The sequence below is a fragment of the Panulirus ornatus genome, chromosome 10 (genome assembly GCF_036320965.1).
Source record: "Panulirus ornatus isolate Po-2019 chromosome 10, ASM3632096v1, whole genome shotgun sequence".
In the NCBI taxonomy this organism is placed as follows: Eukaryota; Metazoa; Arthropoda; class Malacostraca; order Decapoda; family Palinuridae; genus Panulirus; species Panulirus ornatus.
In genome coordinates this window covers 32,060,767-32,078,154 of record NC_092233.1, presented here as the reverse complement: position 1 = coordinate 32,078,154, position 17,388 = coordinate 32,060,767, and the positions used below count along the sequence as shown (strand labels likewise).

The following is a 17,388-nucleotide window of genomic DNA, read 5'->3' as shown; positions in this document are numbered from 1 at the left end:
GCTGGAAGTGAGATGTTTGAGCACAATGTGTGGTGTGAGGTGGTTTGATCGAGTAAGTAACGTAAGGGTAAGAGAGATGTGTGGAAATAAAAAGAGCGTGGTTGAGAGAGCAGAAGAGGGTGTTTTGAAATGGTTCGGGCACATGGAGAGAATGAGTGAGGAAAGATTGACCAAGAGAATATATGTGTCGGAGGTGGAGGGAACGAGGAGAAGAGGGAGACCAAATTGAAGGTGGAAAAATGGAGTGAAAAAGATTTTGTGTGATCGGGGCCTGAACATGCAGGAGGGTGAAAGGAGGGCAAGGAATAGAGTGAATTGGAGCGATGTGGTATACCGGGGTTGACGTGCTGTCAGTGGATTGAATCAAGGCATGTGAAGCGTCTGGGGTATACCATGGAAAGCTGTGTAGGTATGTATATTTGCGTGTGTGGACGTATGTATATACATGTGTATGGGGGTGGGTTGGGCCATTTCTTTCGTCTGTTTCCTTGCGCTACCTCTCAAACGCGGGAGACAGCGGCAAAAAAAAAAAAAAAAAAATATATATATATATATATATATATATATATATATATATATATATATATATATATATATATTTTTTTTTTTTTTTTTAACTATTCGCCATTTCCCGCGTTAGCGAGGTAGCGCTAAGAACAGAGGACTGGGCCTTTATATATATATATATATATATATATATATATATATATATATATATATATATATATATATATATATATATATATTTTTTTTTTTTTTTTTTTTCATACTATTCGCCATTTCCCACGTCAGTGAGGTAACGTTAAGAACAAAGGACTGGGCCTTTGAGGGAATATCCTTACCTGGCCCCCTTCTCTGCTCCTTCTTTTGGAAAATTAAAAAAAAAAATGAGTAACATTTGCTAGTTTCCAGTCAGTTGACACCTGACCATCCGATAGAGATTTATTGAATATTTTTGCTATGGGGTTTATCAGATGTCTCCTGACCTCCTTTAAGAATCTTGGAGCAAAGTTATCTGGGCCGTTGGATTTGTTAGGATTTGATTAACCTCATTAGTCAGTCATGTTCATTTCGTAATAGTGTAATTCTTTTACTTTTTTCCTTTGTCTTATATAGTTAAAGGATTCCTTAGGATTATTCTTAATTTTGAAAGATATTCTTTATTCTTCGCGTTTACTGTCTTATGCCCTTCCTACTCTCTTTGGATTTTGATTGATTCCTTGTGATTTCCATCGGTCCCCATTGATTTGAATTTCATGTTTCTTCTTTTGGCGAATTAGTCCTTCTATTCTATTCATCCATGATGGTTTTGAAATATAGCAAGTTTTCTTCGTAATTTGTGGAATATGTTTATTTTCAAGCTTGAGTAGTGTGTTTTTAGAATTCCACATTTCCTCTCCTGTGGACTTCAAGAAGTTTTGCCCAGTTGGTGGGGGGAATTTCTTGTCTAATGTTTTCATAATTTGTTCGTTTGTAATCTGGGATCAAGAGTTTGTTGTAATTCATTTCATAATCTAATTTTATCTCTAATCAAACTGTGATCGCTGTTTGACATACTTTCGCGTACTTTGCAAGAGTTTATTAAGTTTGTGTCACTGGTGAGGACAAGATTAAGAATGTTTTTACCTTTAGTTGGATTTTTAATTGTTTCAGAAAAGCGTCTTAATCGGTTCTGTTAGTCTCGCTCCCTTTTGGTCACCTCTTAGCGTGTTCCAGTTTATGTTTGGGCTGTTGAAGTCTCCTGGCATTATAACCTCTTTACTGTTTATAATAGTTTTGATTTCATTGTATTATAACTTATTATCGTCTTTTTGCTTAAGAGGTCTGTAAATAACACCGAGACGTAGTTTACTTTTGAAGTTGTCAGTAATATCAATATAAAGATTCGGGTGTGTGTCTACTGTACTTATCTTTAAAGCACTTAGATTGTTACCAACGTAGATGAGAGCACCACCAACCTACCCTGTACAGGAGATCTTTCGTAAATACTTTGTATCCGGGTATTGCTAACTCGGCGATAAACTGTTTATTCTCAGTTTACTCACGCTTCTGAGAGTGCAGTTATGTTCGGTTTTTCAGTAACGTATTGGAATAAGTTCATCGCGTTTTGTAATGACGCTCCGGGTATTTGCGTATATTAAATTTATTTTCTTCTGAGTTGATATCTGGGCCGAATTTGCCTTTTTTTTTTTTTTTTGTTGGAACAGGCATCAGAGATATAGAAAGCTCATGATCCTTATGAGGGCCAAGGCCCTTTAGAAGATAAGTTTCTGTCATTTCTAGATATTTCAGTGCTGTATAAAACCTCTTTCATTCCAACTCATTAATGTTGGGCCTTTAGTGTCTCCCATAGTAAAGACAGTTCTGAGCTTATCATTCAGCTCCATTCATATCTTTTGTTTATCCTCTAGAAATAATCCCTCTGCATCCCTTTGCCAGAGTTGTTCCTTTGTAATTGACATTTAATTCTGACAGATTTATGGAAAAGTTTTGGTGTCTCTTCACTCTTTTACTATACTCTTTCCAAAGTGTCTCTGTTCCTCCTTTTCAAATGCTGGTTGGTTGTAGTGCTACCTATATCTTATCATAGCATTACCAGATTCTATCTGCATGTGTTTACACTGCAGGTGAAAAGCTCCCTTCAGTTATGTTGCATTGCTGGCATTGAACAAAAAGGAGTACATCCTTATTATGGACCTTCTCACTTCAAAGGAGTCCAGGACTGCTACAGCTTCAAGGCTGCATGAGTCTCATAAAATGAGTCCTGGGATTACATGATCAATCTCCTCAGTACATTCCTAAGCTCTCACTTTTGGCATCCAAAATTTTACTGAACTATACCTCTCTTTTCAACCCTCATTTTGTATTTGCGGCTAAAGGTACCTATGTTCTCATTATTTAAGTTTCATATAACCTCCACAACAATGATTTATATCAAGCATTTGAACACCACTTTCCATCAACTTTTTTTAATAAAAGTAGTCTCTAATGGTGGCAATGATTCAGTTATGAAAATCAAATTACAGCGAAAAAGATGCATTTATCATTAACATAAAGTATGAAAATCCATACATACTTGGAATAATACATTTGAATATGGAAGCTAAAGTACAAGTCAGCTGTGAATCCTAGTTCTGATTTATAGGGTGTGGGCACGATATGTGTGTAGCAGCAGTAACTGTGTTGGTATGGCCAGAGACCTGCATGTAAGAGTGTTTGCTGTTGGGAAACCAGAGACTGACACCATTCATCACCATCCAAAGTGCAGGTGAGTATAGATGCTGTTTGTCAATTAATTGTCAAAAGCCCATTTATTCAGGGTTCTCATAGATAACTTCTGTCATATTACGTCTGCATATTGTTACATCTTTTTCTTCTGATATTGATATAATTATCCTATTTTACATGAGGTATTGTAAATGCTAATTTGTTAAGTTTCCTTGGTTTTCATGAACCATTAATTGCATATATAGCAAAAAAAAAAAAAATTGTGTACGAAGTTGGTACTGTATTCCAATTGGTGTGAAAAATTATTGAAAATATAGCATGGGCTATAAATAGTTGTGTGGAGGAGGAAGGGTGTGTCGGAAATTAAATGTTTGAGGACTATGTGGTGTGATGCGTTTTGATCGAGTAAATGATGAGGGGGTAAGGGAGGTGTGTAGTGATGAAGGGAGTGTGGTTGAGAGCAGAGGAGGGTGTGTTGAGGGTCACGTGGAGGGAATGAGGGGAGGGGTTGACGGGAAGTATGTGTGTGTGTGTCGGTGGTAGAGGGAACGAGGAGAGGTGGGAGACCGGATCGGAGGTGGAAGGATGGAGTGAAAAAGATTTTGAGCGATCGGGGCCTGAACATACAGGAGCATGAAAGGCATGCAAGGAATAGAGTGAATTGGAACGATGTGGTATATCGGCGTCGACATGCTGTCAATGGATTGAACCAGGGCATGTGAAGAGTCTGGGGTAAACCATGGAAAGTTTTGTGGGGCCTGGATTTGGAAAGGGAGCTGTGGTTTCGGTACATTACACAGCACAGCTCGAGACTGAGTGTGAATGAATGTGGCCTTTGTTGTATTTTCCTAGCGCTGCCTCGCGCTCGCGTGGGGAGAGGGAGTGCTGTTTCATGTGGCGGGGTGACAACGGAATGAATGAAGGCAGCAAGTATGAATATGTACATGGGTATATATGTATATGTCTGTGTATGTATATGTATGTATACGTTAAAATGTATATGTAGGTATATGTGCGCGTGTGGGCGTTTATGTATATGCATGTGTATGTGGGTGGGTGGGGCCATGCCTTCGGCTGTTTCCTTGCGCTACCTCGCTAACGCGGGAGACAGCGACTAAGTATAATAATATAATGATGATAAACTTAGGTTTATAATCATCCTCACTTCCTCTCAGTTAGATGACTGATAATGATGTAATGAAACAAGATTTTTTTTTATGTTGGTGGCTCCAGTCATGAACAAAAGTACAAATCGAGGTTTGGCCTTAATTGAAATATTTAGAGGTTAAATAGAGGGAAAAAGAAGGGACAAGGAAAAGTATGAAATTTTGAGTGAGTGAAAAACCTGCCTTTTAAAAAGTGCCAAGTCATAGTCATTGAGAAAGACGTGAGAGGGTAGTGAGTTCCAAAGGTTTGAGGTGTATGGAAGGAAACAGTGATCAAAATGGCCCACCCTTGAGTTGCCAATAGCTACCATGTGATAAGTTGGACCACTTTCAACTCGTCTCTATCAAGTAAGTATGCAGAGGTAGAACCACACTGGATGTGAGAGCAGTATTCTATACAAGGACAGATGAATCCTTTGTTTAAACTGAACAACTACTTGAAAGAAAAAACTTTAAGATCTGTACAGGACTTTGTTATATAGATGCAGAGGAAACCATTTCCATAACATGGGCTTTCCAAGATAGGTTTAAAGATATCTATCCAGTATTCTTAAGAAATTCATATGAGATTGCTTGTAACAGCATGAAGAATTCATTTTCCTTTTGACCCTTACAGATCCAACTTGGTGGGTTACAGTTTATTTGTAAAGTATCATCACATGAATTTCTGAAAAATAATGTTACCTTACCATCAAAAAGTTAATGTTGCAAAGGATGCTTATTTTTCAACAAGACACATACTATATTTCATCCCTTAGTTGTGCCATGATGAGCATATAATTTACTTACTATTCATTGTACAAACAAAGATTCAAAAAACAAACAATAAAGGGGAAGATTCTTGTTACCATTGACTCTGTTCAGTGTACTGAGTTACCTATAGTTTTCCCTGGATAAACTTAGCTTGTTAGGCATCAAGAAAATATTTTTACTGATACATGAAAAATTAAAACCATTCATATACAAAATTCCAGCATACTATTATTTTATTATACTTTGTCGCTGTGTCCCGCGTTTGCGAGGTAGCGCAAGGAAACAGACGAAAGAAATGGCCCAACCCCCCCCCCATACACATGTATATACATAAGTCCACACACGGAAATATACATATCTACACAACCTTCGCATACATATGCTCATATTCCTTGAAGACTCAGGCTGAGATGTCTCAATGTGCATGTGCACAGTTGTAAGTAGTATAAAAAGAAGGGAGAGATAGTATGTTTGAGGAGAGGAATCTGGATGTTGAATCAAGCTCTTGAGTGAAACTAAGCCCCGGAGAAAGGGGTACAAATAGTTTGGGAATGTTTTAGGGTAAAATTAATGATTAGCATGGGATGATGAATAAGGAGGGAGTAGCAATTCTACTGAAGAAGTTGTGGGAATATGTGAAAGGTAAGGTTACTACATCTTTAGGGATGGAACAGAAGGGGGAGGTGTTGCCCAAGTCCATCAGGGCGATTGTAGTTTTTTAAACAGACAAACACTTGATGTGTGCTGGGGTTTCAGTTTTACAGACAGTTTGGGAGCCCTGCTGCCTCTGGGAAACACTGTGCTGGTGTTTAACTTCTGCCAGGGGCCTGTCAAGGGTGAGGTGCAAAGACTGAGAAGTGACAATGAATTCTACTGATTATGCTGGGGAGTAAAAGGAATGAGCAAATGAGGGTGATAGGCTGAGGAAAATGGATGACTGATGAGAGTAAGAGGAGGGAGCTTGTAGACATATTTAAAAGTGATAGTTGTGCTAGGGGTTGGGGAACCCACGTCCTTGGGCAGGATGTATGGAGTGAAAATGGATATGATGTATAAGGGTATAGTGTAAAGCATGTATGAGGTAGTGGTATAGATGGGAATGAATGAAAAATTATCAGGGAAAAGGGAAAAAGGGATGTGTAACTGAGCTATCACCAATATTATGGGGGAACGTTACAAAGCATAGAAGGAATGGATCAAGAATAGTTAGGTTGAAAGGAAAGATTGGAATTGTGGAGTATGCTGAGGATGTGTATATGTGCCTGTGAATATGAAGACTGCAAGGTAAGGATGAGATAAAGCATTTCTAGAGAAATCTGAATGAGTATATATGGTTTTGAGAGAAGGAAGTGATTGTAATGGGTGATATGAATGTGAAGAGGGCTTCAATGAAATTGGCAAGATAGTTGGTAAATGGTAAATGAGAATGGAAGTTATCTTGGATATTTCTGTGCTGAGAAGAGTTTATTCCTTGCAAATGCCTTTTTTTTAGCACAAGTTGATCCAGATATGCACGGATGAGAAATGATAAAAGAACAAAAGGGTTTGATTAACTAAGTGGCAGAAGATTCTTTGGACAATGATCATTTTGCTGTTCTTATGGGAGTGGGGATCAAGGAAACATGGAGGTATGGTGTAAGGATGAATCAGAAAGAATGAAAGAAGTATGAAAGGAGGGTCACTTAAAGTTCATATAAAAGTGCAGTAAATGTAGAGATGCATTCATGTGTGAATGAGGTGTTAAGATTTTCACAGAAAGACTATTAAAGGTTGTAGAATTAGTAGTTAGATACAAGGTCATGATATATAGGAATAAAAAGAAAAATACATGGTAGAGGGATGAGTTTACAAATGCTGTAGAAGAGAAGAAAAAGGCATATGGTAGATTGCTCAAAAGGAATATACTAGTGGAAGTTCAGCAGAGGAGGAGGGAAGAACCTAAGATGTGTAAACCAAATATTAAGAAGCTGCTAGAGGAAAGCAAAGAAAGAGGGAATGAAGAGTGTAGAAGAAAGTTGAGTGAAAAGTTTATTGAAAATTAGAAATTGTATTAGAAGGAGGTGAAAAAAGAAAGAGGTGGTTGTAAGAGTGGAAATGTTCATGTAAGAAGTAAGGAAAAGGAATTGCTGAGTCAAAAGGAAAAAGTGAAAGGAAGATGGAAAGAGTATTTTGAACAACTGATGAATGAGGTAGAAGTTGAAGCAGCAGTTATAACATGCATGGGTATGGAGGATGGAAGGAAAACAATACAAGTGCAAGAGCTTAAAGTAAGAAGGGAGTTAAATAGAGTGATAATGAGGCTGAAGGTAGGAAAGGCACCTGGAGTGGATGGGATTATGGCTGAAGTAAAGAGGAGAAAGTGTGAGAATGGATGTATTTGATATGTAATTTAGCATGGAAACAGAAGGCTGTGCCTGAGGATTAGATGAAAGCTATCACTGTTCCTTCATTCAAAGGAAAAGGTTCTAAGGATATATATAGCAATTTGAGGAATAAATCTGTTAAGTATATCAAGAAAAGTGTATGCAAGTGTTGATTGATTGGGTGTGGAAGTGACTGAATGTAGAATAAGTGAGGAGCAAGGGGACCTTAGGTAAGGTAGGGGCTGTGTGGATCAGATTTTTTAGTGTAAATGACTTTAAAAAGTACCTAGTGAAAGGTAAGAAGCTGTATACAGCTTTTATAAATCTGAAGAAAGCATATGAGAGAGTTGAGAGGAGTGTTTTATGGGAAGTGTTAAGGATATATGGGATAGGGGTCAACTGTTAGGTAGTGTGAGTCTCCTATAAAGTAGCAAATATATGTGTGAGAGTGATAAAGACTTGTTGGTATACATATGGGTGTGAAGCAGGGCTGTGTGATGTCACCATGGACTGATGAGAGATGCGAAAGCAAAATTAGGGAAAGTGGCTGTCTGCAGAAAGGATTAAGGGACAGCATAAGCCTCCCAACCCTAACCTATGTAGCTGGAACATGGATGTGGAATGAGTAAAGAGGTCAAGGATCTACGCTGTGGAAACATGCTACTAGAGAGGAGCATGTGGTATGACTAGATGGAATGAGGAAAGAAATGAGGGGGTGTATGAGAGATATAGTATGGCAGAGAATGTCAAGGGAATGACTTTTGCAGTGGTAGAGTGAGTGAAACATAATACTTGGGCATATGGAAAGAATGCAAAATGGGGATTTTAAAAGGAAAGTGTATGATAGCACAAGTAAAGGGGTTTGGTGTGAAAGGAAGACCACCTGTGAAATGGGGAAATGGAGTAGAAGAGTACCAGGAGAGAAATGGTGGAAGAATGTGTGGAACAGAGTATGTGATGGAGGCATATAAGGACAGGGATAAGTGGAAACTCTTTTGCTGTGGCCACCTGCTTAATGGAGGTTCTGAAAGGGAATGGGCATCAGAGATATTGATAGATAGGTAAGGAAGTGGGCCCATAACAGATATGGTGTTAGAATGAGAGTGGATTAAGAGAGGTTGGTGACTGGACACAGAAGGACTAGGAAGGGAGACAAGTGTTTTAGGAGGATCTGAGTGAGTATGACTGCAATGTGCTTCATAGTGGGGTAGAAGGTGGGCAGACACTGCTTGATTATATAGTAATTTATAGGCATGCAAAAGAGAGACTCTTGTATGTGATTGTGATGAAATGGGCAGCGAGTCAGACATCTTGTCTTTACATGGTAGAGGTGAGGCGCAAAGCTTGTAGAGGCTTTACGAAGACAGGAAATGTTATGGATGGGAAGGTGGTGAAAAAAAAGTAGGCATGCAAAAGAGACTTGTGTAAAGTGATGCCAGGAGAGATTGAGTGTAGAGTGGGAAAAAGGTGACAGTAAATGAATTTAAGGGAGTGGATGTGGAAAAGGAGTTGTTTAGAGGAGCTCTGTGTAAATGTGCAAGTGAAGTGTGTAGAATGCAAAAGTTGGGAGGTAGGTATATGAGAAAGAATAGTAAATGGTGGGTTGAGGAAGTTAAGTTGCTAGTGAAAGAGTAAAGGGAGGTATGAGGGATTGGGAAATGCATCAGAGAAATTGGCAGGAGGTCAAGAGAAAGGTGTAGGGGCTGAAAAGAAGGACAAGTGAGAATTGGGGAGAGTGAGTATCAGCAAACTTCAAAAAAAAAAATAAGCAGATGTTTGGAAGGAGGTTAATAGAGTGAAAAAACAAGTGAACAAATGGAAGCATCAATGAAGTGGGAAGATGAATAAGTGTAACAGGTAGAAGAGGTGAAGAGGAGATGAAGTGAGTGTTTTGAAGGACTGTTGCATTCTTTTGTCGACAGAATGGCAAATGATAGGTGTTCTAGATGTGGAGGTAAACAAGGGGAGAGTCATGGCAAGTAGTTTTGTGAAAGGAGAAAGTGTAGTGAGAGCCTTGCATAAGATGAAGTGTAGCACAGCAGTGGGAGTGCATGGAACTGTAGTTGAAATTCTTGAGAAAGGAGGTGATTTTGTTTATTGGTTAGTTAGAGGTTTCAATATGTGTATGGATCATGGTTTGACACCTGAGAACTGGTAGAATGCCTGTATGGTGTCATTGTGTAAAGGTAATAAAGACAAAGGTGAATGTTTAGTTACAGAGTTATAAGTTCTTTAAGTATATTTTATAGGATGTATGGAAGAGTGGTGATTGAGAGGGGGTGGCATGCATAGGGCATCAGATTGGGGAGGATGTGTGGATTACGTGTTTGCTTTGAAGAATTTGTGTGAGAAATACTCAGAGACACAGAAGGATCTGTATGTATTATTCATGGATCTAGAGAAAGCACAAAATAGAGTTGATAGAGATGCTTTGTGAGTGTTATGAATATATGGTGTGGGAGCAAAACTTAGTAGCGAAGTTTTTATCAAGTGGGTAAGGCATGTGTGCAAGTAGGTAGAGGGAAGGGTGAGTGGATCCAGATGAAGATGGATCTGCAGCAGTGGTGTTTGATGGCATTATGGCTGCTTAATCTGGCAGGTTGGCAATCTGTCAGGGGTGGTGGGGCTCAAGAGGTGATTCAGTTACTGTGTGCTGATGATATGGCACTGATGGCAGATTCATGTGAGGAAATGCAAAAGTTGGTTTCTAAGTTTGAAAGAGCATGTGAAAGAAGAAAACCTAGAGTAGATGTAAATAAAAGCAAGCTTATTGGGTTTAGGAGTAGGTTTAGGAGTGGAGAAAGATTACTTAAGGTGTGTGTTTGAATGGAGAAAACTTGTAGGAGGTGAAGTGTCTTATTCATCTTTGAGTGGACATGGCAGCAAATGAGAGCTGAAGTAAACAATAGGACAAGTGAGGAGGCAAAAGTTCTAGGTGCATTGAGGAACATGTTGAAAGAGAGTGAATATTGGGCATGTTTGAAGGTATAGCAGTCGCAACAGTGTTGTATAGATGTGAGGGATTGGCTGTAGGTGAGAATGTACAGAAAAGTGTGAATGTGTTAGAAATGATGTTTAAAGACAGTATGTGGTATGAGTATGGTTGGTTAAGAAATTATAGGGTAGGATATAGGTATGTTAATAACAAGAGTTTGTTTGAGAGGGCTGAGGATGGTGTGCTGGAATTGCTTAGACAGAGAATGAGTGAGGAGAGGTTGACAAAGAGGGTATATGTGTTAGAGATGGAGTAGGCATAAAGATGAATAATGAACTGGAGATTTGAGTGCTTGGGGCTTCAATGTGGAGGATGGTGTATGGTGTGCACAGGCTAAAGTGATTTGGAGCAATGTGGTATACATGAGGTGACATGCTATCAGTGGACTGAATCATGACATGTGATGCAGTCATAGAAAACCTCAGAAAGGTCAGTGGGACCTGGTTGTGGATAATAGGCTGTGGTTTTGGTGCATTACATATGACAGCCACAGAGAAAGTGAACAAAAGATGTTATTCCTTTGGTGGCAATCCCTTTCTAACATGGGAAACAGTGAACAAGGGTGAGAGAAAACATGAAATTTAGAGTGAATCCACCCTCAATATATTCAGATTTAGCATGATTCATGTTCTGTGATTCTCAGTAGCATTCAGTCAGTTTCAGCTGAGCAAGAAACAAATAAATTGCCATCAGTGGAAATATATATCATATTAGCTCTTTCTTGGTAAATATGAAATAACTCAAGCTTAAGCTTAGAAAAAAAATCACTGTTAGCAGCAGTTTGGACCACTCTTATGTTCTTCCTCATAAGAAAAACTCTGTACTAAATGTTAATGAAACCCTCATGAAATATATTTTTCCATACTTACAAAGGAATACAATGATTTTCAAATAGCAAGAAAGAGTAGAGACATGCAGATACCTTAAAGGGGAAAAAAAATTCTTCACATTTTTCATGTAACTGAGGATGTGCAAATATAGCCATGCATGGATATGAAGCAAAATATTTATCAGTATATATCTGTGGTACTGTTTTCAACCTCTGTAATTGGAAATTCATTCCATATATTAAGAGATCTGTTGAAAAAATACTTTGCCTCCTTTGAAGTAAAGTATTTGTCTATAAGTTTGTATCCATTACTTTATGTGAAATCAGGTGAATCTATCCTTAAGTAGCTTTTCAGACTGAGATTAATGAATTCTTTGATTATTTTGAATACTTGTGCTAGATCATGTTCTTAGTCTTCTCTTTATTTAGCTAAATAGATGTAAGTTGTTTAGTAAGCTCTCATAGTATTTGTTTCTCAGTTTAGGAATAATCTTGGTCGTTCATCATTATACTCTCTCCATTCTGCTTTATTTTTTCCTAGTACGGTGACCAAAACAGAACAAAGTATGAAATAGACATAGTATTCAAGCTGGGGATGCAGCAGTGAATTGTAAAGAGTGAGGATTATTTTCCTGAACTTGAATTTGACAGCCCCTCTATAAATCCAAGAATTAGCAGTTTATTGCTTTTGTTCCTTGTTTACTTGGCTTTAGGTCACCAGAGGTTATTACACCCAAGTCTTTTTTTTCTCAGCAGAGTACATCCTATAACTTGCCTTTTCCTTTTTACTGTCAATATGTAAAACTTTCCACTTATTGATATTAAAATTTGTTTGCCATTTGTGAGCTCAATTCGTTAGTTTGTATATGTTTTTTAAAGGCGCAAATGCTCTACATCAGTTGTAGATTTATGTACCAATTTAGGATCGTATGCAAACTTCAGTATCTAACAATACAACCCAATATCAATATCATTAGTATATATGAGAAAGAGAGCCAATCCTAAGCCCGATTCTTGTGGCACACCACTTGTTACGTTCAACCAATATTCTAATGCACCAAAGTACAATCCTACCTGAACCATGTTACTTAACATTTGTTAGTAACCTTTGATGTCCTTTGATGTGGAACTTTGTCAAATACTTTTTGAAAATCCAAATAGATGACATCACCTGATTTACATTCATCATACATGTTGATTATATCATAGAAGGACTAGAGAAGAGTTGTTGGACAAAAGTGATTTAATTGAAAACCATTCTAAGAACTGTTTATCAAATAGTGGTCCTATATGATTTACAGTCTTTTCCTGAATGATGGTTTCCATAAGTTTACCAACTACAGATTTTAAACTAACTGGATGGTTATTAACAATTTCATATAGTACAACACTCCATGTAATAGATACATGAAATGATTAGGACAGTTTAGCTTTGATTTACTTGTAACACTACCAGTTTTTATGTTGCCCGCCATTAATACAGTTTTATTGTCTGCAGAGTGTGTCACTCACCACTAGTTGAGGATCCATCATCAAGGGAGCTAGGGGAAAAGTTGATGGTGTTCCTGTTGCCAGATGCCCAGGCCAACACACTTGCAGTGGATGCCTACACACGTGTTCAGGCTCTAAAGCTAATACTAAGAGGTCAGGACTGGTCATATTAATGGTATTTTGCAACTCATATTTTTGATATGTGATTAAATGGAATAAAGTGGAGAAGATAAGGCAATGTAATGTCTGAAGAAAGACATTTTTGTGGTCATCAGACCTTTCTTATGAAAATGTTAACTCTAGAATAAGTGATACAGAGGAGTAAATGTACAGCATTTACTTATTTGTATATTCATTATTCTTAGTCGCTGTCTCCCACATTAGCAAAGTAGCGCAAGGAAACAGACAAGGAATGGCCCAACCTACCCACATACACATGTGTATACATAAATGCCCACACATGCACATATACATACCTATACATTTCAACGTATACATACATATACATACACAGACATATACATATATACACATGTACATATTCATACTTACTGCCTTCATCCATTCCTGTCGCCACTCCGCCACACATGAAATAGCATTCTCTCTCTCTCTCTCTCTCCCACCTCCAGCGAGATAGGGATAGGAAAAGACAAAAAAATGCCACATTCGTTCACACTCAGTCTCTAGCCATCATGTGTAATGCACTGAAACCACAGCATTTACTTATACATGAAAATTTCTTGAAAGTTAACAAAAAACAATCTTATATTGTCTTAAATGAGTATGGTCAGGTAATAAAGTTACTCTAGAAAATTTTCTGGAAGAATTTCTGTTGTTAAAAGCAAGCATGAAAGGTAAAAGTGGTATAGTGGTTAGCATACATGACCGTGATGCATTCACAGGCCACCCAGGGTTGAGTGCATAGGTTTGAATCATGGTTGCAGCAGTCAGTCCACAGTCAAGCCAGCTGTTCATCCACCCCTAGGGGATGGTCAGTAAAATGGAGGTAGTGATGCAGGGGCAGGGTAGAGCCAGGAATGGATGAAGGCACCCAAGTATGTATATGTAAAGGTGTATATATGTATATATGTCTGTGTATGTGTATATGTTAATATATTTTTTATTTTTGCAGGGGAAAAATGCAATTGAGTGGGAGATGTATAAAAGAAAGAGACAGGAGGTCAAGAGAAAGGTGCAAGAGGTGAAAAAGAGGGCAAATGAGCGTTGGGGTGAGAGAGTATCATTAAATTTTAGGGAGAATAAAAAGATGTTCTGGAAGGAGGTAAATAAAGTGCGTAAGACAAGGGAGCAAATGGGAACTTCAATGAAGGGCGCAAATGGGGAGGTGATAACAAGTAGTGGTGATGTGAGAAGGAGATGGAGTGAGTATTTTGAAGGTTTGTTGAATGTGTTTGATGATAGAGTGGCAGATATAGGGTGTTTTGGTCGAGGTGGTGTGCAAAGTGAGAGGGTTAGGGAAAATGATTTGGTAAACAGAGAAGAGGTAGTAAAAGCTTTGCGGAAGATGAAAGCCGGCAAGGCAGCAGGTTTGGATGGTATTGCAGTGGAATTTACTAAAAAAGGGGGTGACTGTATTATTGACTGGTTGGTAAGGTTATTTAATGTATGTATGACTCATGGTGAGGTGCCTGAGGATTGGCGGAATGCGTGCATAGTGCCATTGTACAAAGGCAAAGGGGATAAGAGTGAGTGCTCAAATTACAGAGGTATATGTTTGTTGAGTATTCCTGGTAAATTATATGGGAGGGTATTGATTGAGAGGGTGAAGGCATGTACAGAGCATCAGATTGGGGAAGAGCAGTGTGGTTTCAGAAGTGGTAGAGGATGTGTGGATCAGGTGTTTGCTTTGAAGAATGTATGTGAGAAATACTTAGAAAAGCAAATGGATTTGTATGTAGCATTTATAGATCTGGAGAAGGCATATGATAGAGTTAATAGAGATGCTCTGTGGAAGGTATTAAGAATATATGGTGTGGGAGGCAAGTTGTTAGAAGCAGTGAAAAGTTTTTATCGAGGATGTAAGGCATGTGTACGTGTAGGAAGAGAGGAAAGGGATTGGTTCTCAGTGAATGTAGGATTGCGGCAGGGGTGTGTGATGTCTCCATGGTTGTTTAATTTGTTTATGGATGGGGTTGTTAGGGAGGTGAATGCAAGAGTTTTGGAAAGAGGGGCAAGAATGAAGTCTGTTGGGGATGAGAGAGCTTAGGAAGTGAGTCAGTTGTTGTTCGCTGATGATACAGCACTGGTGGCTGATTCATGTGAGAAACTGCAGAAGCTGGTGACTGAGTTTGGTAAAGAGTGTGAAAGAAGAAAGTTAAGAGTAAATGTGAATAAGAGCAAGGTTATTAGGTACAGTAGGGTTGAGGGTCAAGTCAATTGGGAGGTAAGTTTGAATGGAGAAAAACTGGAGGAAGTAAAGTGTTTTAGATATCTGGGAGTGGATCTGGCAGCGGATGGAACCATGGAAGCGGAAGTGGATCATAGGGTGGGGGAGGGGGCGAAAATCCTGGGAGCCTTGAAGAATGTGTGGAAGTCGAGAACATTATCTCGGAAAGCAAAAATGGATATGTTTGAAGGAATAGTGGTTCCAACAATGTTGTATGGTTGCGAGGCGTGGGCTATGGATAGAGTTGTGCGCAAGAGGATGGATGTGCTGGAAATGAGATGTTTGAGGACAATGTGTGGTGTGAGGTGGTTTGATCGAGTAAGTAACGTAAGGGTAAGAGAGATGTGTGGAAATAAAAAGAGCGTGGTTTAGAGAGCAGAAGAGGGTGTTTTGAAATGGTTTGGGCACATGGAGAGAATGAGTGAGGAAAGATTGACCAAGAGGATATATGTGTCGGAGGTGGAGGGAACGAGGAGAAGTGGGAGACCAAATTGGAGGTGGAAAGATGGAGTGAAAAAGATTTTGTGTGATTGGGGCCTGAACATGCAGGAGGGTGAAAGGAGAGCAAGGAATAGAGTGAACTGGAACGATGTGGTATACCGGGGTTGACGTGCTGTCAGTGGATTGAATCAGGGCATGTGAAGCGTTTGGGGTAAACCATGGAAAGCTGTGTGGGTATGTATATTTGCGTGTGTGGACGTATGTATATACATGTGTATGGGGGTGGGTTGGGCCATTTCTTTCGTCTGTTTCCTTGCGCTACCTCGCAGACGCGGGAGACAGCGACAAAGAAAAAAAAAAATTATTATACTTAACCACCGTCTCCTGAGTTAGTGAGGTAGCACAAGGAAACAGACAAGGAATGGCCCACCCCACCCACATACACATGTATATACATAAACACCCACACATGCACATATACACACAAATACCTTTTAATGTATACATGCATATACATACACAGACATATAGACATGTATATATTCATACTTGCTCCTTCATCCATTCCTGTCGCTACCCCACCACACATGAAATAGCAAGAGGTGAAAAAGAGGGCAAATGAGAGTTGGGGTGAGAGATTATCATTAGATTTTAGGGAGAATAAAAAGATGCTTTGGAAGGAGGTAAATATTGTGCATAAGACATGAGAACAAATGGGAACATTGGTGAAGGGAGCAAGTGGGGAGGTAATAACAAGTCGTGATGAAGTGAGAAGGAGATGGAGTGAGTATTTTGAAGGTTTGTTGAATGTGTTTGATGATGGAGTGGCAGATATAGGGTGTTTTGGTCGGGGTGGTGTGCAAAGTGAGAGGGGTCTGGGAGAATGGTTTGGTAAATGGAGAAGTTAGTGAAAGCTTTGTGGAAGATGAAAGCTGGCAAGGTGGTGGATTTGGATGGAATTGAAGTGGAATGTATTAAAAAAGGGAGTGACTGTGTTTTTGATTGGTTGGTAAGGATATTCAGTGTATGTATGGATCATGGTGAAGTGCCTGAGGATTGGCAGAATGCGTGCATTGTGCCATTGTACTAAGGCAAAGGGGATGAAGGTGAGTGTTTATACTACAGAGGCATAAGTTTGTTGAGTATTCCTGGGAAATTGTATGGGAGGCTATTGATTGAGAGGGTAAAGGCATGTACAGAGCATCTGATTGGGGAAGAGCAGTGTGGTTTCAGAAGCGGTAGAAGATGTATGGATCAGGTGTTTTCTTTGAGGAATTTTTTCTTTTTTTTTTATACCTCGTCGCTGTCTCCCGCGTTTGCGAGGTAGCGCAAGGAAACAGACGAAAGAAATGGCCCAACCCCCCCCCCATACACATGTACATACACACGTCCACACACGCAAATATACATACCTACACAGCTTTCCATGGTTTACCCCGGACGCTTCACATGCCCTGATTCAATCCACTGACAGCACATCAACCCCTGTATACCACATCGCTCCAATTCACTCTATTCCTTGCCCTCCTTTCACCCTCCTGCATGTTCAGGCCCCGATCACACAAAATCCTTTTCACTCCATCTTTCCACCTCCAATTCGGTCTCCCTCTTCTCCTCGTTCCCTCCACCTCCGACACATATATCCTCTTGGTCAATCTTTCCTCACTCATTCTCTCCATGTGCCCAAACCATTTCAAAACACCCTCTTCTGCTCT

The 17,388-nt window shown here is 39.3% G+C and overlaps 1 protein-coding gene across 1 annotated transcript in view; it reads left to right on the top strand.

Moving 5' to 3' along the window:
* LOC139750880 (minichromosome maintenance domain-containing protein 2-like) overlaps positions 1-17,388 on the top strand; it is a 140,015-nt gene that overhangs the window by 16,282 nt on the left and 106,345 nt on the right. Inside the window, exons 4-5 of the mRNA XM_071665745.1 lie at positions 3,146-3,268; positions 12,833-12,978. Of these exons, the coding sequence (XP_071521846.1) occupies positions 3,146-3,268; positions 12,833-12,978 (269 nt within the window). The remainder of the gene's footprint in view (positions 1-3,145; positions 3,269-12,832; positions 12,979-17,388) is intronic.